This window comes from Salvelinus namaycush, chromosome 20, assembly GCF_016432855.1.
Source record: "Salvelinus namaycush isolate Seneca chromosome 20, SaNama_1.0, whole genome shotgun sequence".
In the NCBI taxonomy this organism is placed as follows: domain Eukaryota; kingdom Metazoa; phylum Chordata; class Actinopteri; order Salmoniformes; family Salmonidae; genus Salvelinus; species Salvelinus namaycush.
Window position 1 is genome coordinate 27,444,419 of NC_052326.1, and position 22,626 is coordinate 27,467,044.

At 43.6% G+C, this 22,626-nt stretch overlaps 1 protein-coding gene across 3 annotated transcripts; it reads right to left on the bottom strand.

Annotated features, from left to right (window-relative positions):
* Positions 1-668: 668 nt before the first annotated feature.
* Positions 669-19,085, bottom strand: LOC120065739 (ATP-dependent 6-phosphofructokinase, muscle type-like). 3 transcript variants are annotated; one of them, XM_039016828.1, is made up of 22 exons: positions 19,028-19,085; positions 15,729-15,802; positions 14,927-15,004; positions 13,878-14,067; positions 11,456-11,621; positions 11,329-11,373; positions 10,974-11,082; positions 10,721-10,816; positions 10,155-10,247; positions 9,812-9,937; positions 9,586-9,650; positions 9,430-9,493; positions 9,119-9,265; positions 7,222-7,292; positions 6,937-7,024; positions 6,561-6,713; positions 5,879-6,043; positions 5,689-5,750; positions 5,443-5,554; positions 2,579-2,678; positions 1,665-1,770; positions 669-1,281 (listed from the first exon to the last, which is right to left on the bottom strand). In XM_039016828.1, exons 1-22 carry the CDS (start codon positions 19,077-19,079, stop codon positions 1,128-1,130), a joined length of 2,316 nt encoding a protein of 771 aa, XP_038872756.1. In that variant the 5' UTR covers positions 19,080-19,085; the 3' UTR covers positions 669-1,127. The 3 variants fall into 3 exon arrangements, with proteins under 3 accessions (XP_038872756.1, XP_038872755.1, XP_038872757.1); XM_039016827.1 differs by lacking the exon at positions 15,729-15,802 and having other exon boundaries at positions 19,028-19,036; XM_039016829.1 differs by lacking the exon at positions 19,028-19,085 and having other exon boundaries at positions 9,119-9,259; positions 9,415-9,493.
* Between the last annotated feature and the right edge of the window lie 3,541 nt (positions 19,086-22,626).

The window sequence follows — 22,626 nt, forward strand, 5'->3', positions numbered from 1 at the left end:
TCTCTTTCTCTCTCTCTCTCACACATACACACACAGCAGATGTTCTGGGAAGGAAGTTGACCTGTCTGGCTCTGAAATGGAGCAGACGTTGACTAGCACAAACCACAGACTGCAGATTACTTAGTGCAACTTTTCTGACTGGCTGGGAGAATACCTGTAGTTACATAGAGGTCATCATATTGTGTACACACACACACACACACTTTACACACACGTTTGGTACACTTTATTACATTTGTAACTGAAGGAGAAAGAGTAAAGAGGGAAATGGTAATGGTTAAGCTTCATGACTCATAGAAACCAGGAGACCTTGCACTAGCAGGTGCCACGGTCTTCATCTCTTCTGTCAGTCATCATCATCATCATTGTTACCAATCAGCCATTTAGCCTTTTCGAACCCATACCTTACATTTGGTATTTGTTCAATTACTAAATGCATAATAATTTTATTATTGGGGTTGGCTGTACTTAGTCAGCCTATTAGGAATATTTTAATAAAAGACAATGTAAGTTATTGTGGTAAAAAGCCCCACAAAATGAGTCACATTTTCCATGCAATACATTGTTACCCTTTTATCACTAAATATTCGATATTCATTAAACATAGTAAATTTGACATTATCTTTCATCATGTCATGTGTGTAGCAAAAAAACAAATAAAACCTCAAAAAATGAAGCAGTTTTATTACATATCCTAGTTCAGTTTCAATGCAAGAAATAAGTCTTCATTTTGTAAACTGTTCTGCCATACAAACAGGGGAGAAAGCAGTGAGCCAGACACAGGAAACAGCACACAGAGAGTGTTTTTGTGGCTTTGAGATAAAAGTGTTAGACTGACTCCACTGAGAGATCTGCACAGTATTGTTGCAGGGTTTCTGCAGAATGGTGTAGAATGACTTCTGTGATGTAGAACAGTTCAAAGCTCCACACAACAAACTGTATGTACAGTCTCTTCCTCATAACCACTAGGACTACACTGAGATGCTACACACATCTGTTGACTGAATGGTTGACTGTTACCATCCCTTTCTCTTCATAGGAGTGGGTGGGCCGAGATGCAATACCAAGGGTCGGTATGTGTTTGTTTATGTGAGGTTGTGTTTATGTGTGTGTGTTTATTTGTTTGTTTACATTTTGCCCCCCTTGACTAGGCCTGTCTTCTTGATGACGTGCTCCATGGCAGCCACCTCAGAGGTGTCCATTTCCACAGTGTCATATTTGGCCAGGATTTTCAGGATGGGCCTTAGCCTCAGCCACCACTCTGTCTTTGGGATACGGTGCCTATGGAGGGAGGAGGGAAGGGTGGAGTGAGGGAGAAGAGGGGGAGGAGAGAGAAGACAGGGTGGTGGAAGAGGGGAGCGAGGAGGAGGAGGACAAAGGGATGAGAGGAAGAAAACAGGATATAGAGGAAAAATAACAAGGGAAATGCTAGAAGGAACCTGGGCTGGCTTTCTGTGAGCAATCTGTTCAAAGAAACATTTAATGGTTCTAAATGGATTGGCACAGACTTCCAGACAACAGCACTTTCAACTTAACTACCATTGGTCGTCAGTCAAACCCAATTGAACTCAATGTGGAACACATAAAGAATAGTCACAATCAGGAGGGAGAAGGAGGAGAGAAAGAGAAGGAAGTGTGGAAATAGAGGGATGACTAGGACTTACTCAAAGTCAGTGTCGTCCTTGAGGGAAGCCAGGGGCTGGAAGACCAGGGATCTCTTCTTCATGCCCAGCACACAGGCAGAGTCTGGCATGTTGGCAAAGATACGACCTGGGGACACAAAGAGGGCCAGCATCAGTATAGGAGTGCAGTAGCCTGGCTGATCCCAGACCTGTTTATATGGGATTTATCCAGCTCCTCTCTCATGGCAGGACAATAGTAGTCAGAGGAGTTGGATTAAACACCCATCTAGGACCAGGATGGGGGTAGTGGACACAGAAGGTCATGAATCTATGTAAATGCATTATAGAGAGCTGTAACGACAGTCTAGTTCTTCCTCCTCCTCGGACGAGGAGAGGAGAGAAGGATCGGCGGACCAAAATGCAGCGGGTTGTGAATACATAATGAATTTATTTAAAGACGAAGACGAACACGAAAAACACTTGGAAAATTACAAAACAACAAAACGACGTAGACTGACCTAAAACATGAGAACTTACAAATACACGAAGAACGCACGAACAGGTACAGACTACAAACCAACGCTACAGTCCCGTGTGGTACGAACATACATACAGACACGGAAGACAATCACCCACCAACAAACATTGTGAACAGCCAACCTTTATATGGTTCTCAATCAGAGGAAACGTCAAACACCTGTCCCTGATTGAGAACCATATAAGGCTAATTACAAGTGACCTAAACATAGAAACACAAAACATAGAATGCCCACCCCAACTCACGCCCTGACCAACTAAACACATACAAAAATAACAGAAAACAGGTCAGGAACGTGACAAGAGCAAGTTATGAAGACATTGTGCTTCTTGATGGGAAAAGTATTGAGGTGATCGAAGAAATGAAGTCAATTCCATCTGCTTGAAGACATTTGGTCCAGCGTGTCAATGATCCTCACCGTGTCTGTAGCACTCCTTCAGCTTGTCAGTCAGCCACAGGACAGACTTGGATCCCATCTTGGTACCAAAATTCCTGTCAAAGGGACTGGGGGTTCCACCCTGGTGGTGAGACACAGAGAAAGAGAGAGAGACATTGAGAGAGAAAGCATGAGAGCAAGAGAGAGAGAGATAGAGGGAGAGAGAAAGATAGATAGATCATGAGAGAGAGTTATTCCCATATGAGCATATACATAAATTGATTCCAGGGAAAAAATAATATACACTGCTCAAAAAAATAAAGGGAACACTAAAATAACACATCCTAGATCTGAACGAATGAAATATTCTTATTAAATACTTTTTTCTTTACATAGTTGAATGTGCTGACAACAAAATCACACAAAAATTATCAATGGAAATCAAATTTATCAACCCATGGAGGTCTGGATTTGGAGTCACACTCAAAATTAAAGTGGAAAACCACACTACAGGCTGATCCAACTTTGATGTAATGTCCTTAAAACAAGTCAAAATGAGGCTCAGTAGTGTGTGTGGCCTCCACGTGCCTGTATGACCTCCCTACAACGCCTGGGCATGCTCCTGATGAGGTGGCGGATGGTCTCCTGAGGGATCTCCTCCCAGACCTGGACTAAAGCATCCGCCAACTCCTGGACAGTCTGTGGTGCAACGTGGCGTTGGTGGATGGAGCGAGACATGATGTCCCAGATGTGCTCAATTGGATTCAGGTCTGGGGAACGGGCGGGCCAGTCCATAGCATCAATGCCTTCCTCTTGCAGGAACTGCTGACACACTCCAGCCACATGAGGTCTAGCATTGTCTTGCATTAGGAGGAACCCAGGGCCAACCGCACCAGCATATGGTCTCACAAGGGGTCTGAGGATCTCATCTCGGTACCTAATGGCAGTCAGGCTACCTCTGGCGAGCACATGGAGGGCTGTGCTGCCCCCCAAAGAAATGCCACCCCACACCATGACTGACCCACCGCCAAACCGGTCATGCTGGAGGATGTTGCAGGCAGCAGAACGTTCTCCACGGCGTCTCCAGACTCTGTCACGTCTGTCACGTGATCAGTGTGAACCTGCTTTCATCTGTGAAGAGCACAGGGCGCCAGTGGCGAATTTGCCAATCTTGGTGTTCTCTGGCAAATGCCAAACGTCCTGCACGGTGTTGGGCTGTAAGCACAACCCCCACCTGTGGAAGTCGGGCCCTCATACCACCCTCATGGAGTCTGTTTCTGACCGTTTGAGCAGACACATGCACATTTGTGGCCTGCTGGAGGTCATTTTGCAGGGCTCTGGCAGTGCTCCTCCTAATCCTCCTTGCACAAAGGCGGAGGTAGCGGTCCTGCTGCTGGGTTGTTGCCCTCCTACGGCCTCCTCCACCTCTCCTGATGTACTGGCCTGTCTCCTGGTAGCGCCTCCATGCTCTGGACACTACGCTGACAGACACAGCAAACCTTCTTGCCACAGCTCGCATTGATGTGCCATCCTGGATGAGCTGCACTACCTGAGCCACTTGTGTGGGTTGTAGACTCCGTCTCATGCTACCACTAGAGTGAAAGCACCGCCAGCATTCAAAAGTGACCAAAACATCAGCCAGGAAGCATAGTAACTGAGAAGTGGTCTGTGGTCACCACCTGCAGAACCACTCCTTTATTGGGGGTGTCTTGCTAATTGCCTATAATTTCCACCTGTTGTCTATTCCATTTGCACAACAGCATGTGAAATGTATTGTCGATCAGTATTGCTTCCTAAGTGGACAGTTTGATTTCACAGAAGTGTGATTGACTTGGAGTTACATTGTGTTGTTTAAGTGTTCCCTTTATTTTTTTGAGCAGTGTGCAAGACATAAGAACACCTGCTCTTTCCATGACATAGACTGACCAGGTGAATCCAGGTGAAAGCTATGATCCCTTATTGATGTAATTTCAATCAGTGTAGATGAAGGGGAGGAGAAAGGTTAAAGAAGAATTTTTAAGCCTTGACACAGTTGAATGCACCAAAGAGCACCAAAGAGTGAATGGGCAAGACAAGAGATTTAAGTGCCTTTGAACAGGATATGGTAGTAGGTGCCAGGAAAAAACAGGTTGAGTGTGTCAAGAACTACAACGTTGCCTGGGATTTCACACTCAACAGTTTTCGTGTGTATCAAGAATGGTCCACCAAACAAAGGACATCCAGCCAACTTGACATATCTGTGGGAAGCAATGGAATCAACATGGGCCAGCATCCCTGTGGAACGCTTTCGACACCTTGTGTAGTCCATGCCAGACGAAAGGAAGCTGTTCTGAGGGCAAAAGGTGGTGCAACTCAATATTAGGAACTCAGTGTACAAAACCTTTTAGGGATGGGAAAAAACGCTTTCGGTATTAACTAAAACAACTAAAACCAGATATAAAGTATGTGGAAAAGATAATGGACCTAATATATACTGTATATATATATAATTATCTTTGAGAACTAACAATCACCAAAATAAAAATTTGACAGTCAGGGAAAATAATAAAAAAACAACAACAATACATTTAACAGTATATATTTTGATCGTTAAAATGCAACCAAGGGCCAACAGTACCCACTGCAACACCCCCCTGCCACACCCCCTGCCACACTCCCTGCCACACCCCCTGCCTCACCCCCTGCCACACCCCCTGCCACACCCCCTGCCACACTCCCTGCCACGCCCCCTGCCACACCTCCTGCCACGCCCCCTGCCACGCCCCCTGCCACACACCCCGCCACACCCACCACCTAAGCCCCTTTTTGATCCAGAAAAACCCTGGAATCCTTATATTACTTCAGAAATATTAGCTACAGGTTTAGAGTTGAGGCCATGAAACAGCTAGAAGAAGCGTCCATCAGACCTGTTGCATGTGTCCTAGGACATTCATCCTGCAGTCGAACGTGCCCTTTCCCTCCTCTGAGTACAGGTTGTAGAGGAACTGTGTGGTGTAGTTCTCATTGGCATTAGAGTTCCTGTGGGCAGGAGGAGGGCAGTATTATTATAAGACAATACATAATTTGTTAGTTGTAGTAACAAGAAAAACAAGAGAATGATAATGTCTGAGGGATATCAGGCAAGGATGTGTTTTTGAGGAGAGCACACCCACCTGAGAATGAGGCCTCTCTTCACTGAGGTCTTCATCTTTTCTATCAGATGCTCCACGTTCAGCTGCAATAAAACAATACAACAGTAAAACCATGATTCAACAGCCCAAGGTCCCCATTTTTTGGGATATGTCTGAAATATACCACATAATCTATCCATCCATCTTTGTTATTCTGCGTATGGCCTCTGACCTCTAGGTCACGGATATGGAAAGGCTCTTCATAGATGTAGGCATCATCAGCCCCAGATGACAAGCCAGCCATGGTTGCTAAGTAGCCGCAGTATCCCCCCATGGTCTCAATGATGAACACTCTCCTCTTAGTGCCAGCAGCAGACTGCTTTATCCTGTCGCAAGTCTGGCAGAGGAAAGAAGAGAAAGAGAGAGAGAGAGAGAGAGAGAGAGAGAGAGGGGCAAGTATGAGGAGGGATGTGTGTCTGGGTATTGTCATATGTGTATTTAAACCTTTGTGTGTATGGGGTACAGTGTGTGTGTGAGTGTGTGTTTGCCTGCATGTGTGTATTTGGGGTACAGTGTGTGTGTGTGTGTGTGTGTGTGTGTGTGTGTGTGTGTGTGTGTGTGTGTGTGTGTGTGTGTGTGTGTGTGTGTGTGTGTGTGTTTATCTGGGGTACAGCGTGTGTGTGTGTCAAATCAAATGTTATTTGTCAGATGCGCTGAATTAAATGGGTGTAGACTTTACCGTGAAATGCTTGTTAGGAGTCCTTCCCAACGGTGCAGAGTATGTAAAATACACAAGAATGAATCTATATACAGGGAGTATAAGTACCAGATCAATGTGCAGAGGTATGAAGTATTTGAGGTAGATATGTACATAAAGGCAGGGTAAAGTGACGAAGCATCAGGATATGTCTGACCATGGTGATGGTGTTAAGGGCGGTATCAGCTCCGATGCTGAAGTCCGATCCGGGAACATTGTTGGAGACGGTGGCGGGAATGACCACCATGGGGATACACAGCTCCTCGTACATCTCCCTGGCTGTCACCAGCTCCAGACCACCCAGATACGCCTGACAAGGAGACAACGGCATCAACATCTGGATTAGGCATCAACAGACATGACAATATTCATGATACTAATAGTTCGTCAACTATAGTGCTTATACTTAATGAATATCTTCAATCAATAATATTTGTACACTTATACTTTAAGGACCGATTCTATGAAGTGTCATGACGGTGGGCCAGTGAACCATCATAACACTCTCTCCAATCCTACCCCTCGATCCTCACCTCAAAGCCTCCGATGATGATCAGAGAATGGATGTTGAACTTGGTAATGTTCAGGCTGATTTGCTCAATGTTTTTACCTGGCAGGTGTCTTCACACCAGAGAGGAGAAACAGAGAGTTAAATGTGACCATCTGGTTAATCTGTCAACAGAAGCTTCTATTCCTATAATTAGGGCCCTGGGTTCATCCTAAACACGTGACTTTTAGCTTTTCCTGGACAGGTCACATGGTCAGGAAGACATCGAGGCACTACATACTGGTGTGTGGGCTCTGTGGAGATGTCTCACCTGTTGGTACCGAGATTGGACCCTCCCTTCCCAGTCCATCCACCCACTTGAGCCCAGATGATAGGCTCAATCTGGAGAAGAGGAAAGAGAGATGAGTATGGTATGTTTGTGCGTGCGTGCGTGTGCACATGCGTGTGTGTCATTTGTGTTGAGCTGTGCAACAACTTGGCAATGAACTGATGTTCCTGATGATGTCACTTGTTCACTTCCCTTCGCTGAATTTAAAGGAAATGATTAGTATAAGAAATGGTGGAAACCTCCACTAGCCCAGGCCTCCACCAATCCAATGCTTTAAGTCCCCGATTCTGACCCGAGTTAAGCGTGCGTAAATGGAATGGAATTCCCTTTTTATGCACTTTTCTCTCTATGCCTTTTCTGACCTTGAACTTAAGCATGAGAATAGCGTGCTATTCACCTGCTATTCATTTTGGTTGGCATCAAAAAAATGAAGATGTGGTGGAGGTGTGTGTACAGATACACCGTATTCTGACCTTGACTTAATTCCATAATAATTCCACCCCCTTTATGTGCCAGGAAACCATGAATAAGGTCTAGTGAACCTACCGGTTCCAAGTGGAAAAAGCATCTACTTAATTGTTTTACAATATAAATAACACCATTCTTCATGCTCTGTAATTTACAACTTGATAAGAGCTATTGAAAAGAGATGGGTAAATGAGTAATCTGTTTGGATAAGGGAATTGTAAATATAAATGACACTTGTTATAGATATATTTTACCTTCTAATGGCGGGAGACAAATATGAAACCAGTCATATGGCAGCAAACTAAAGCATATCAGCATATCAACCTTCCCCCAGTAAAGTTGAAATGCTGTGCCATTACGCATCATTTGAATTGTATGGCCTTTTAAGTTGGAGGAATGTGTACTCTGGATTGTCTTAATTATAGGCTCCCCTGACTTTCTCTGCTTCCTATTTCTATCATGTTGAATATTAGCCAGTATCAGTGTCGACTGTCAGTAGGCCTAATAACAACACATATTACACTGCTGATTTACTGTTAGTTCTCTTCAGTTGGTATAGACTACATTATCATTCCATTTAATTCCATTGTTTCGTTTACCTTCATTTGCTTCCTCTGTAAACGCCGTCACGGCCGTGTGGTTGTTGCTGAGGATCATTAGTAACGGTTGATAATATAAACATGACATGTAGGCTAATTAAATCGTTCGGAGCGCAGACCAAGCCGTAACAGTTTGAACCTGACACATGGCGCAAAACTTGGCCGTGTCATCACACAGCACAGTTCCTTAGTTAGCGCAGGCAACAAACGAGAGTATAGCCTAATATTGTACACTATTCTTTCGTGCGTAAAAGCTCTCCAAAACTGTTTTTTATGATTCATAAATACTTTCCTAACCCTAAATAATCTACGAAAATGTTTCCCTACCAATTAATGCTGAAACGGAGATGAATCTGCATATATTTAGATGGCTTTCTTTCATTGAGCCCTAATATTCTGAACCCGTTCTCTCGATATATTCTAGTGAGTCTGTTGACAAAAATATAACTAAAAGGTACACCGTATTTAAAGGGATGGCTTAAGATAAATGTACTGAAAATGTTATTGAATGGAAACTCAACAAGAAAATCTGTTTGCCAGCAAGTGGAAGGGATTTCAGCACTTGAATTAAATGTATTCAACGTTTGCAAGGGAACCACGCCTGCAAAGCCCATTACACTCATTCACTGAGAAGTGCATAGGAAAGGTGTGTGTAAGAAAAACATAATTTCCTAAATTGGAATCGGGCCCTACAATTTGTGGGAAGTAGTGACGGAGTGCACCCTTCAAGAGATAGGATATATTATTGGGATGCACCCAGTGACTCCTAACAAGTTGTCCACTACAGGAAATCCTCAGGTGGAATGACCCACCTGTCCGTTAGCCAGGCCGTCAAAGCCGTCATGAACAGCTAGCATCTGGTGTCCCTGGATGATACCGACCCTGACAGCTGCACGCACTGCTGCATTCATCCCAGCACAGGGAGCGCCAACATTTATAATGGCAATGTTGATGTTGCTCTGAGAGTGGGAGAACAGGAGAGAGAGAGGATGTATTTTGGGCGCAACATGATTATAAGAACTACACTGTTGGAAAAAAGTTCTATAACGCCTTCAAATGTGCAACCAGTTACCCAAACACGTGACCAAGACAGCAAGAAAAAGAAAATGCTGCTGTTACTCACCTTCATTTCTGGGGGGGTTACGTGAGCCAGCATTTTGTATGTGTCCCAGTTATTCTGAAAGCTCCTACAAACAGACAGTGAAAAGAAAATTACCAACGTTTTTTTTCTCAAAGCGCAAATAAAGAAGGAATAAAAGAAGCCAAGTAAAAGGCTCACTTTCCCCTGAGCTTTACAGCATCTTCAAATCTCCCCTCAGTCATGGCTACGGTCACATCTTTAGTCTGAGAGAAAGAGAGAGAGGGAGGGAGGGGGTAATGGAGTGAGGAGAGAATGAAAATGTTAGAGTTAAAGGAAATAGAACTCTCTGTAGATAATAAAGGTGATTTATCAACAATAAGAGAGGAAATATAACAGTTTGATGTGGCATAGGTGTATAGCTCACCACTTGGACACACTCCATGAGAGGCAGCCTGACGGCCATGTTCCCAGAAAGACTGACAACACAGGCTGGGGTTTCTGGGGTGGCCTCCAACAGAGCCATCACAGCCTCCACACCCATCCTGCTACCCTGGGGGACAGAGAGAGAGAGAGAGAGAGTGAGAGAGAGAGAGAGAATTAATTAATTAATTAATGAATTAATAAAGGATTGATTATCATTACAGGAACATTACAGGCACTATATAATGACCCTGAAGGTCAAGAAAGATTAGACAACAGAGTGAAAATAATACAGGCACAGACAGACTGATTGACAGACACAAAGTGGTGACAGACAGATGGATTACCAGGATTCTGTCAAAAGCAGAGGGGGTGCCACCTCTCTGTACGTGTCCCAGGATAGTGGAACGGGTGTCGAAGCCAAGTTTCTTGGATACCAGCTGTATAGAGTGACACAGAGAGATTACAGCATCAGTCCTCTGTCAGATCACATTACGCTAGCCCGTTATAACCTTAACCATTAGGGAATCTGTGTCTGCGTCCCAAATGGCACCCTATTCTCTATATTGGGAATAAAATGCCATTTGGGCCACGTTTCAAGTTTTATTAGTCATAATGTATATACGGGATGCACATGGTATCCAACAAAATGCTTACTTGCAGGTTCCTTCTGGACAATGCAACAACAATAATAAATAATAAAATAATACAAACATAAAGTAAATGGCTCGGTAGAATAGAATTAATGTTTTTGCATAAGTATAGCAAGCAAAGTAATAATTTTAAAATTGGGCCATAAAAAAAAAGAGTAGAGCAGGAACTAGCAATACGCGAGCCCTCTTCATCACCGCCATCTCAGCCTGTTTCAGAGGTTAGGGCCAGCTTCTACTGACTGGGGGATGTCATATCTCACATTTTTGACTTGGTCACAGGTGATGGGTTTCTGGTTACGGTCCTGGGCTCCCTCTGCCAGAATGATGACGTTCAGACGAGAACCACGCCCCCTTTGCTGAGAGAGAGACGGAGAGAGCGTTGTTTTGTGTGTTAGTATATAAGGAAGAGAGAGGGTCAAAGAGATAAAGAGAGGCTCAATCAGAAGAGGTGGAGAAAGGATTGAGGGATAGAAGAATAGAGGGATAGCGGGAGAAGGACAGGAGGTGTGGTACCGCAATCAATCTTTTGCACAAATGTTCCTCCCAGTTTTCCTCTGGGGGCATTTCTGGGATGAACACCCAGTCAGCACCACAGGCCAAAGCAGTCACCAGGGCCAGGTAGCTGTGGAGACAGAGAGCAATGTTAATACACACACAGGCACGCACAGATGCACACATGCACACACGCATGCACGAACACACAGGCACGCACAGGCACGTACGCAGGCATACACACACACACACACACACACACACACACACACACACACACACACACACACACACACACACACACACACACACACACACACACACACACACACACACACACACACACACACACACACACACACAGTCAGGCACGCACCCGCAGTGTCTGCCCATCACCTCCAGGATAAAGGTCCTCTGGTGACTGTCAACAGAAATAAGTGAAAGAGATTTACTCATGTTCACAAATGACTTAATATTGGTGTGTGTGTGTGTTATGTGTGTACCTCTGTGCAGTAGTCGTGATGGCGTCCACCACCTCTATGATGCGGTGCAGTGCAGAGTCGGTGCCGATGGTCATGTCAGTGCCACAGAAGTCGTTGTCGATAGAGCCCACCATGCCCACGATGTTGAGATGAGAAGAACGCTTAGCCTCCTCCGCTGAGATCTTTCCTGGTGGTAGACACACAAACTAGCAGTCAACTCTCACATTTAATACACTACTTGTGGTCCTGTGTGGCTCAGTTGGTAGAACATAGCCCTTGCAACACCCAGGTCGTGGGCTTGATGCCAGCTGGGGCCACCCATTTGAAAATAAATGCAAGAACTACTGTAAGTCACTTTGGATAAATTACTTGGGTCCACAAGGAGGCATTAAAGTACACTATAAGGAGCCACATATGGATCAGTTTGGCTTTTAGATGATAAGGAATGATAACCTAATCCCCTCCTAAGACGAGCCTCTCTTGAAAAAGCCAAACCTTGACCCAGAAAATATAAAAAACTATCGGCCTATATCGAATCTCCCATTCCTCTCAAAAATGTTAGAAAAAGCTGTTGCGCTGCAACTCACTGCCTTCCTGAAGACAAACAATGTATACGAAATGCTTCAGTCTGGTTTTAGACCCCATCATAGCACTGAGACTGTACTTGTGAAGGTGGTAAATGACCTTTTAATGGCGTCATACCGAGGCTCTGCATCTATCCTCGTGCTCCTAGACCTTAGTGCTGCTTTTGATACCATCAATCACCACATTCTTTTGGAGAGATTGGAAACCCAAATTGGTCTACACGGACAAGTTCTGACCTGGTTTAGATCTTATCTGTCGGAAAGATATCAGTTTGTCTCTGTGGATGGTTTGTCCTCTGACAAATCAACTGTAAATTTCGGTGTTCCTCAAGGTTCCGTTTTAGGACCACTATTGTTTTCACTATATATTTTACCTCTTGGGGATGTCATTCAAAAACATAATGTTAACTTTCACTGCTATGCGGATGACACACAGCTGTACATTTCAATGAAACATGGTGAAGCCCCAAAATTGCTCTCGCTGGAAGCCTGTGTTTCAGACATAAGGAAGTGGATGGCTGCTTTTTACTTTTAGTGCCTGCTTTTTACTTTTAAACTCGGACAAAACAGAGATGCTTGTCCTAGGTCCCAAGAAACAAAGAGATCTTCTGTTGAATCTGACAATTAATTTTGATGGTTGTACAGCCGTCTCAAATAAAACTGTGAAGGACCTCGGCGTTACTCTGGACCCTGATCTCTCTTTTGACCAACATATCAAGACTGTTTCAAGGACAGCTTTTTTCCATCTATGTAACATTGCAAAAATCAGACATTTTCTGTCCAAAAAGGATGCAGGAAAATTTATCCATGCTTTTGTTACTTCTAGGTTAGACTACTGCAATGCTCTACTTTCCGGCTACCCGGATAAAGCACTAAATAAACTTCAGTTAGTGCTAAATACGGCTGCTAGAATCCTGACTAGAACCAAAAAATTTTATCATATTACTCCAGTGCTAGCCTCCCTACACTGGCTTCCTGTTAAGGGAAAGGGCTGATTTCAAGGTTTTACTGTTAACCTACAAAGCATTACATGGGCTTGCTCCTACCTATCTTTCTGATTTGGTCCTGCCGTACATACCTACACGTACGCTACGGTCACAAGACGCAGGCCTCCTAATTGTCCCTAGAATTTCTAAGCAAACATCTGGAGGCAGGGCTTTCTCCTATAGAGGTCCATTTTTATGGAATGGTCTGCCTACCCATGTGAGAGACGCAGACTCGGTCTCAACCTTTAAGTCTATATTGAAGACTCATCTCTTCAGTAGGTCCTATGATTGAGTGTAGTCTGAGCCCTAGGACCATGCCTCAGGACTACCTGGCATGATAACTCCTTGCTGTCCCCAATCCACCTGGCAGTGCTGCTGCTCCAGTTTCAACTGTTCTGCCTGCGGCTATGGAATTTACTCCTGAGGTGCTGACCTGTTGCACCCTCGACAACTACTGTGATTATTATTATTTGACCATGCTGGTCATTTATGAACATTTGAACATCTTGGCCATGTTCTGTTATAATCGCCACCTGGCACAGCCAGAAGAGGACTGGCCACCCCTCATAGCCTGGTTCCTCTCTAGGTTTCTTCCTAGGTTTTGGCCTTTCTAGGGAGTTTTTCCTAGCCACCATGCTTCTACACCTGCATTGCTTGCTGTTTGGGGTTTTAGGCTGGGTTTCTGTACAGCACTTTGAGATATCAGCTGATCTAAGAAGGGCTATATAAATTTTATTTGATTTGAAATTTGATTTGATCATCTAAAACGTGACTGGTTGTAGTAGTGGGTTACATTATGTTTTATATTAGTTGGGTGCTTTTGAGTGAAGGTTGCTGGGTAATGTAGTCTTGTTGGTGGCCCAGGTATCTCACCCCCTTTTGTCAGGTCAGCCAGCAGCTCGCTCCACTCTGTACGGAACTGGTTGGCACCAGTCAAGCTACCATCACCGCCGATCACACACAGATTGGTGATGCTCAGTTTGACCAAGTTGCAGGCGGCCTTCAGACGCCCCCACTTCTCTTTGAAGTCCATACAGCGGGCACTGCCAATCACAGTTCCACCCTGAGAAGAGACAGTAGAGGGGGCGGGATTAGTGAATGACACAAACAGAACCCACATAGTCTGCCAACAGAACACATTCATTTGGGCTAAAAAAGAGGGAGAGATGGAGGAGGAAGTAGAGAAGGAAATAATGTGGGTTATAGGCAGAGAGCGATGAGAGAGATTGTGGTTCATGAATATAGTGTGTGTGTGTACGTGTGAGAGAGAGGGAGATACTTTTTGTCTTACTTTAATGAGCCATCCTCATTACACTAAAAACACCACAAAAAGAGCGGGAGAGAGAGAGAGCGATAGAGGAGGGAGAGAGAGAGAGAGAGAGAGAGAGAGGGAATGAGAGAGAGAAGGAAGGAGAGAGAGAAATAGAGAGAGAGCGCGAGAGAGAGAAGAGAGAGAGAATGGAGAGAGAGAAAGGAAAGGAGGAAGATGAAACCCCAACCTCTCCTTCTGAAGCCCATTAAATCCAATGAACTCTGACATTTGATTAGTTCCTCCTGGCAAGAGGGTCACTGGTCTAGGACCAGCTTGAGTTACAGAGGACAGATTCCACGTCCTTCACTGAAAGGTTACATTTGGTCAGGAACTAAGGAGAGCTCAAGACAGTGGGAGGGTGGAGGTAATTGGAGAGTGAGTGAGTGTGTGTGTGTGTGTGTCTGTGTGTGTGTGTGTGTGTGCTCATGTGTATGTATGTGTCATGCATGTGCTTGCATGTTTCTGGGAGTGTCTGTGTGTCTATATGCATGTGTGTCTCTGAATGCATGTGGTGAATGTGTGTGAGTGTGTGCAAGCATGCTTTTTGTCTATGCATGTGATTTTGTGTGGGTGAGTGTGTGTGTATACTGTATACAATATGTGTGCTCACCAGATGCAGCATCATAGACACACTCTCCCAGGTGGCAAGTTTGATGTTGTCACCTCCGTCCACCAGACCCTGGTAACCCTGGAGACGAAGACACAAACTTGTCACTCACAGTCGTGGGAGTATCTAAGGTGAAACTCAGGGTAACTGAGGTGGCTTATCTGACAGACCTTTACGTTAAGGTAACAGGCATGGAAAATTCAAAGTAACATCGCCCTTTCTCAAATCCAGTTCTTGGGGGCCTTAGCGCTGCTGGTTTACATCCTATCCCCTCTAATCAGGGATTGATTCAAACTTGAGACACCAGGTAGGTGGAATCTCTGGGCAATAACATTAATCAGTCAATTAAGTACCATGGAGTAGTAAATCCTGCAGTGCTGTGGAGTTTGAGGCTCAGGTTGAAGTACCCCCATTGTAATCTGTATTATTTAAAGGCCCAGTGCAGTCAAAAACGTGACATTTCCAGTGTTTTATATATAGTACCAGTCAAAGGTTTGGACACACCTACTCATTCAAGGGTCTTTCTTTATTTTTACTATTTTTCTACATTGTAGAATAATAGTGAAGACACCACTCCCAGACAGTCCCAGCAAAATTCTTGCTTGAGAAATTGCTCTTTGCTAAAAAGTAATTTTTGTTTATTTCCCAATTTTAATTGAAAACAGTCACAGTGAGGTACTTAATTGATACCCAGAAATTATTTGATATTGAGATAAAAATGGCTGCATTGGACCTTTAACAGTTATAGAGTATGGGTAACATGAAATAGTAGATGAGATGGGGTGGATACAAGTCAGGTACTAACTTCATGAACGAAGTAGACCTTGGCCCCAGTGTAGATGCCCATTCTGACTGTGGCCCTCACAGCAGCATTCATACCTGTAGCACAGAATGGTTGTTTAAACATCACTGACACAGTCCCACCTGCACAGGTGGTTTTGAACTATGACGCCCACATAGTGTGATTAAGCTTTCATGCTGTGTGCTACAAATTTGACATATGCATAATTATACTGAACAAAAATATAAACGCAACATGCAACAATTTCAAAGATTTTACTAAGTTACAGAAAATTGGTCAATTGAAATAAATTCTAATCTATGGATTTCACATGACTGGGAATACAGATATGCATCTGTTGGTTAAAGTTACCTTAAAATAAAGGTAGGGGCGTGGATCAGAAAACAGAAAACACATCAGTATCTGGTGTGACCACCATTTGCCTCATGCAGCGCGACACGTCTGCTTCGCATATAATTGATCAGGCTGTTGATTGTGGCCTGTGGAATGTTGTCCCTTTCCTCTTCAATGGCTGTGCGATGTTGCTGGATATTGGTGGGAACTGGAATACACTGTTGTATACGTAAATCCAGAGCATCCAAACATGTTCAATGGCTGACATGTCTGGTGAGTATGCGGGCCATGGAAGAATTGGGACATTTTCAGCTTCCAGGAATTGTGTACAGATCCTTGGGCCTCAGGATCTTGTCATGGTACAGTATCTCTGTGCATTGAAATTGCCATTGTTAAAATGTAATTGTATTCGTTGTCCCTGGCTAATGCCTGTCCATACCATACTGTAACCCCAACGCCAACATGGGGCACTCAGTTCACAACGTTGACATAAGAAAATCATCGCCCTCACAACGCCATACACGTGGTCTGCGGTTGTGAGGCCGGTTCGACGTACTACCAAATTCTCTAAAACAGCTTATGGTAGAGAAATGAACATTGAGTTCTTTGGCAACAGCTCTGGTGGACATTCCTGCAGTCAGCATGCCAATTGTACGCTCCCTCAAGAGATCTGCGGCATTGTGTTGTGTGACTAAACTGCACATTTTAGAGTGGCCTTTCATTGTCCCCAGCACAAGATGCACCTGTGTAATGATCATGATGTTAATCACCTTCTTGATGTGCCACACCTGTCAGATGGATGGATTATCTTTGCAAAGGAGAAATGCTCACTAACAGGGATGTAAACAAATTTGTGCACAACATTTGAGAGAAATACTATTTTTGTGCGTAGAGACAATTTCTGGGATTTTTTATTTCAGCTCATGAAACATAGGACCAACACTTTACATGTTGTGTTTATATTTTTGTTCAGTGTCTATAGGAAACACCAGGGGCCAGCCACATTAGTACCAGAGTGACTGGTTTATATGGAAGCTAAATGGGCTAAATAACAGTTCAGGACCCCAGACAAGGTTAAACCCTCACAACAGCTGGTATCTCTTTACTCTATCATTTCATTCTTAACAGACTCGTCTAATTTTTGTGATTTTACTGAACATCAAATAAGCATGTACATGTACCCGATCATGATGATAATCGTGTACTAGGGTCCAGAGGGTAGGTTTCAGGCTTAAAATGCATGCCCGTGTAGGGCTTGACTGTGAGTTCACATGGTCAGGAATAACTTGGGCCCCTGATCGTCATGTATGGCTGAGAGGAACCATAGCATAGTGGAACACTGAAGAGCTCTCCTGTCACATTCACATAATTGGAATGACAATGCACTTTTAAGCTCTCCTGGGCATGTAGTTGGAATGTAACTGCCTATGTCTCTGTGTCACTGAACTGGCAGGGCAGACAAGGCAGACAGGGAGAGTAAGGCAGACAGGACAGACAGGAGAGACAGGGCAGACAGGGGAGACAGGGGAGAGAGGTGCATTTTACCAGCTCATTGTCTCAATACACCAGCTCCAGTCTAAAGGGCAACACATGTGGATAGTGAGTCTGTTGAGGTGGCAAGAGTGTCTCCCCTTTCAACATGCATGGAGTAAAAAGATAGGTGGAAGAGGGAGAGGATAGAGGAGGGATAGGGTGGCACACTTCACTATTCCTCCTCCTCCACCTCTCCATGTCATATGACAGAAAGGTCACCCCTCTAAAATTACCCCCCTCCAGACACTGAGAGATTGCGAGGGAAAGAGGGAAATGGAGGAAAGATAAAGATACGGGTGAATATTTAAAGAACAGAGCAGCCAGGGTGTATAGAAATAGAATAAAAAACAGAGAGAGAGAGAACCTTGGATTAACGTCAAGCCGACACGAGCCACCCAGCTCCATAACGATGTAAAGTTCAGACAGACAGACAGCTCCCTGACATATGGTCATATGTGGTCAGCGGCAGACATCCCAAAGTTCCAAGGGGAGGTATTTATCATCCAGCTAAAGGTCAGGGGGAAGGCTTCGGGATGTCCTAATAATCTTTCCTTTCTCCTGATGTGTGTACTAGTTCTCTTCCATTGATTGATTTAAAACAAAATGACTGGTTTATGGAAAGTCCCTCTAGCCATGCCTACACCAATCCAATGATTTTTAATTTGTGGGGAGTAGTGAACGAGTGCGAATGCTCCGGTGACCCTGGAAACCTTGGATGGAAAATTTCACGTTGCCCTTTCCATGTGATAAGATATCTTGGTGACAACCGAGAGGAGGGGTCTTTACGTGCCATGTAATACATGTAATACATCTCATATGTTCAACAGTGTGACAACATATCATTTTAATATCAGAACTCCTCATTCTACAATCATTACAGTGTATTTGGTAGTGGGTGTGGCAAACTGTGTGACTGTAACTGTGACTGAACCACCCTGTCAACAGTTGGACTTCAAACCACAAGAATAAGAGGCATGCTTTCTATTAGTTGATACAGTACATATGTGCTGTGACACATTTCAGTTTGAAAAAAAATCTATGCATTTCTGTAGTATAGTCAGTCTATGCATCACCCTGAAGTACAGCCATGACTTTGAACAACACAAATTATATTTACAAATCACTTCTTACTTTAACTCCCTAAACTCTATTGTTTTCCTACTCCAAATTCCATGAGAGCCACTGAGAGCTCTGAGCGTGAATTATGGGAATTGTTGACTTGAAGTAAAACGTCTCACAGTTTGCTGCTGCCACATGCAAATGGGAACTGTTCCCAAAGACTGATACTACTCTGGCCCGACTCAGCCACCTGCAGATTAAGAACAAGCCTCTGGGCTGTCTGTCCTCCCTCATATTTCCCGTGCCCTTGGAGCTGGAGCTGTAGCTTCCCCCTACCAGTCCCCTGGAACCCCCCTGCCCTCGACCGTCCCACTCACCCTGGGCATCGCCTCCGGAGGTCAGCACGGCGATGGAGCGGCCGATGCCCATCTTTCTGGGGTCTTTATGGGGTGCTTCATGGTGTGCCATGGTCCTGGATCTGCCTGTGAATGGAGAAGGGAAAGAAAGACAAGATGGCAGAGAAGGATTAGCCTAGCCCTGCCGCTATAGTGTGTGGTTTAATGCAGTAGAGTGTCTCTGTCCTCTCACCTCTTTCTCTCCTCTCACTCTCTCTGCCTGCCTGACTAGGAAAGTGACTGAATGGGACAGGGGGGACGCAGTTTAACCCCCCCTCTGCTTGACAGGAATCTGAGGCACGCGTGTGATGAGAGCCAGTGGTGTAAAGTACTTAAGTAAAAATACTTACAGCGTTTTGGGGGTTTCTGTACTTGACTATTTCTATTTTTGACACCTTTTACTTCACTACATTCCTTAAGAAAATATTATACTTTTTACTCCATACATTTTCCCTGACACCCAAAAGTACTTAAAATCACATTTTATTTGTCACGTGCCGAATACAACAGGTGTAGACCTTACCGTGAAATGCTAATTTACAAGTGCTTAACCATCAATGCAGTTTAAAGAAAATAGAGTATTTACTAAATAAACTAAAGTAAAAAATTTAAAAAGTAACACAATAAAATAACAATGAGGCTATATACAGGGGGTACCGGTACCGAGTCAATGTGCTGGGGTACAGGTTAGTCGAGGTAATTCGTATATGTAGGTAGGGGTAAAGTGACTATGCATAGATAATAAACAGCGAGTAACAGCAGTGTAAAAACAAAAGTGTTGGGGGTGGGGGGTCAATGCAAATAGTCCGGATGCCATTTGATTAATTGTTCAGCAGTCTTACGGCTTGGGGCCGAAGCTATTAAGGAGCCCTTTAGACCTAGACTTGACCTAGACTCAGGTACTTGTTACATTTTGAGGTCAGGAAAATAGTCAAATTCACACACTTATCAACCAAACATCCCTGGTCATCCCTACCGCCTCTGATTTGGAAGACTCACTAAACACACATGCTTCGTTTGTAAATTATGTCTGAATTTTGGAGTCTGCCCCTGGCTTTACAAAAATTAATATAAGGAATTTGAAATGATTTATACTTTTACTTTTGCTTTTGATAGTATATTTTAGCAATTACATTTACTTTTGATACTTAAGTATATTTTAAACCTGGGTGACTTTCAATTTTACTTGAGTCATTTTCTATTAAGGTATCTTTACTTTTACTCAAGTATGACGGTTGGGTACTTTTTCCACCACTGATGAGAGCGTGTGAACACACACAACTTCTCACGCCCACTTGTGCATTCACACACCACACACACACATACACTTGTATGCACGCGCACACACGCGCACACACGCGCACACACACACATACAAAAACATGTTTTTTTTACTATCCTTGTGGGGACCAAGCAATTGATTTAATTTCAAAATCCTATTTTCCCTATCCCCTAACCCTAACTCTAACCTTAACCTTAACCCTAATCCCAAACCCCTAACCCTAACTCCTAACCTTAAGGGCTCAGACACACAATAGCGTTAGCACCTCTGAACATAACTTGCGAAACCGAGTGAGCACCAATTTTACAAGTAGAATCTAATGAAAACACAGTGCGCTGAATGATAGGGAGATGAACACTGGATCCACATTCGGTGCGATGTGTGCGAGCCCTAATCCCTAAGGCAATGTTCCTTGTTTGGTCCCTACAAGGATGGTAAAACCAAAAACACACACAGAGCAGTGGTAGTACTCATACAAGCAAATACATATACACACATGCAACACACACCACTCTCGACTCTAAACTAAATATAAAACCAACCACCGTCACAGCATGTGCCTTCATACAATCAAAAAAGCTTGGTAAGCAGCAATCACAGAATAGGTTCTCCAAGACTACACTGAGCCTATCAGCAACATACCATGGACAACAGTGGTTTGGGAAGTTAGAGTGAGTTTGTTGGAATAAAGATCTTCATTGAGAATTAACTTGAGAGTGTACTGTATTGAAAGTGTATGGTTACCCTCATATCAAACTACTATCAATTGAAGCATAAATGAATGTCTTTGATAAATGTGGAACTCACAATCCTCCTGTGTTGATAGCAGGCCATGGTTAGTGGACACCTCATCTGCTGTTCCATCAGAATATGAAAACTTCTTTCCACCTGCAGTGATTAAGAACAACAGATGACCAGAAATACCACTCTGATGTTGATCTGTCTGACTTTTTCAAATGTTCTATCTCTGATCCATGATTGTAAAATTGACTTTTATAATACGTGATTAAAACATTAAAGCAGCTAGCAATAAAATTATTTAAATATTCTAAATGCATGCATAAATATACATCTCCAATAATAGTCATAATTAAGTTATCTATTTTTCCTAATTGTTAACTAACTAGCTAATGCCATGACTAATGGTTTGAATCAGATAGCCTGCTGAATGTTGCAATCCCCCGGAAGAATAAACCCACTGGGCACACACTGGTTGAATTGTTTCAACGTCATTAGTCAACCTATTGTGATGTGGAATCTATGTGGAATACACATTTGGATTTGCAAAAAGTCATCAACCAGTACTGTTTTCATCTAATTTCAATCCGCGTTGTAAACATTGAAATTAGGGTAAAACTTCAACTTAAATGCAATGACTTAACCTGACTAACAGGTTGTTACATCAATCCAATAATCATCAGAACTATGTATATGTTGAAATTGCGTCCTGCTGATATATTTTTCATCCTATATTCATCCTGAGTGTACAAAACACCAGGAACACCTGCTCTTTCCATGACATACACTGACCAGGTGAATCCAGGTGAAAGCTATGACCATTTATTGATGTCACCTTCAATCAGTGTAGATGAAGGGGAGGAGACTGGTTAAAGAAGGATGTTAAAGCCTTGAGACAATTGAGACATGGATTGTGTATATGTGCCATTCAGAGGGTGAACGGGCAAGACAAAATATTTAAGTGCCTTTGAACAGGGTATGGTAGTAGGTGCTAGGCACACCGGTTTGAGTGTGTCAAGAACTGCAACTCTGCTGTTTTTTTTTAACGCTCAACAGTTTCCCATGTGTATCAAGAATGGTGTACCACCCAAAGGACATCCAGCCAACGGCAGGCCAGTGGTCAAAAACGGGTCATTGATGAAAGAGGAAGAAGTAGGCTGACACAAACTGTGCAGTGCAACAGACTGAATGACAGTCCAGTACAACATTGGTGCCTTAATGTCACCATTGGCCTAATGGTGAAATCCCTGAGCGGTTTCCTTCCTCTCCGGCAACTGAGTTAGGATGCACATCTGTATCTTTGTAGTGACTGGGTGTACTGATACACCATCCAAAGTGTAATTAATCATTTCACCATGCTCATAGGAATATTCAATGTCTGCTTTTTTATTTTTTAACCATCTACCAATATGTGTCCTTCTATGCGAGGCATTGGAAAACCCCCCTGGTCTTTGTGGTTAGAGAAAATCTGTGTTTGAAATTCACTGCTCGACTGAGGGACCTTACAGATAATTGTATGTGTGGGGTACAGAGATGAGGTAGTTATTCAAAAATCATGTTA

Excerpts from the sequence above, each read along its gene's own strand:
- LOC120065739 (XM_039016828.1), bottom strand. The coding sequence starts at position 19,079 with ATGGGCATCGGCCGCTCCATCGCCGTGCTGACCTCCGGAGGCGATGCC. Across the intron at positions 11,622-13,877 it reads GGCTGACCTGACAAAAGGGG|GAAAGATCTCAGCGGAGGAG; the intron begins GTGAGATACCTG and ends GTCTACCACCAG. Across the intron at positions 7,025-7,221 it reads TCCAATCTCGGTACCAACAG|ACACCTGCCAGGTAAAAACA; the intron begins GTGAGACATCTC and ends TCTGGTGTGAAG.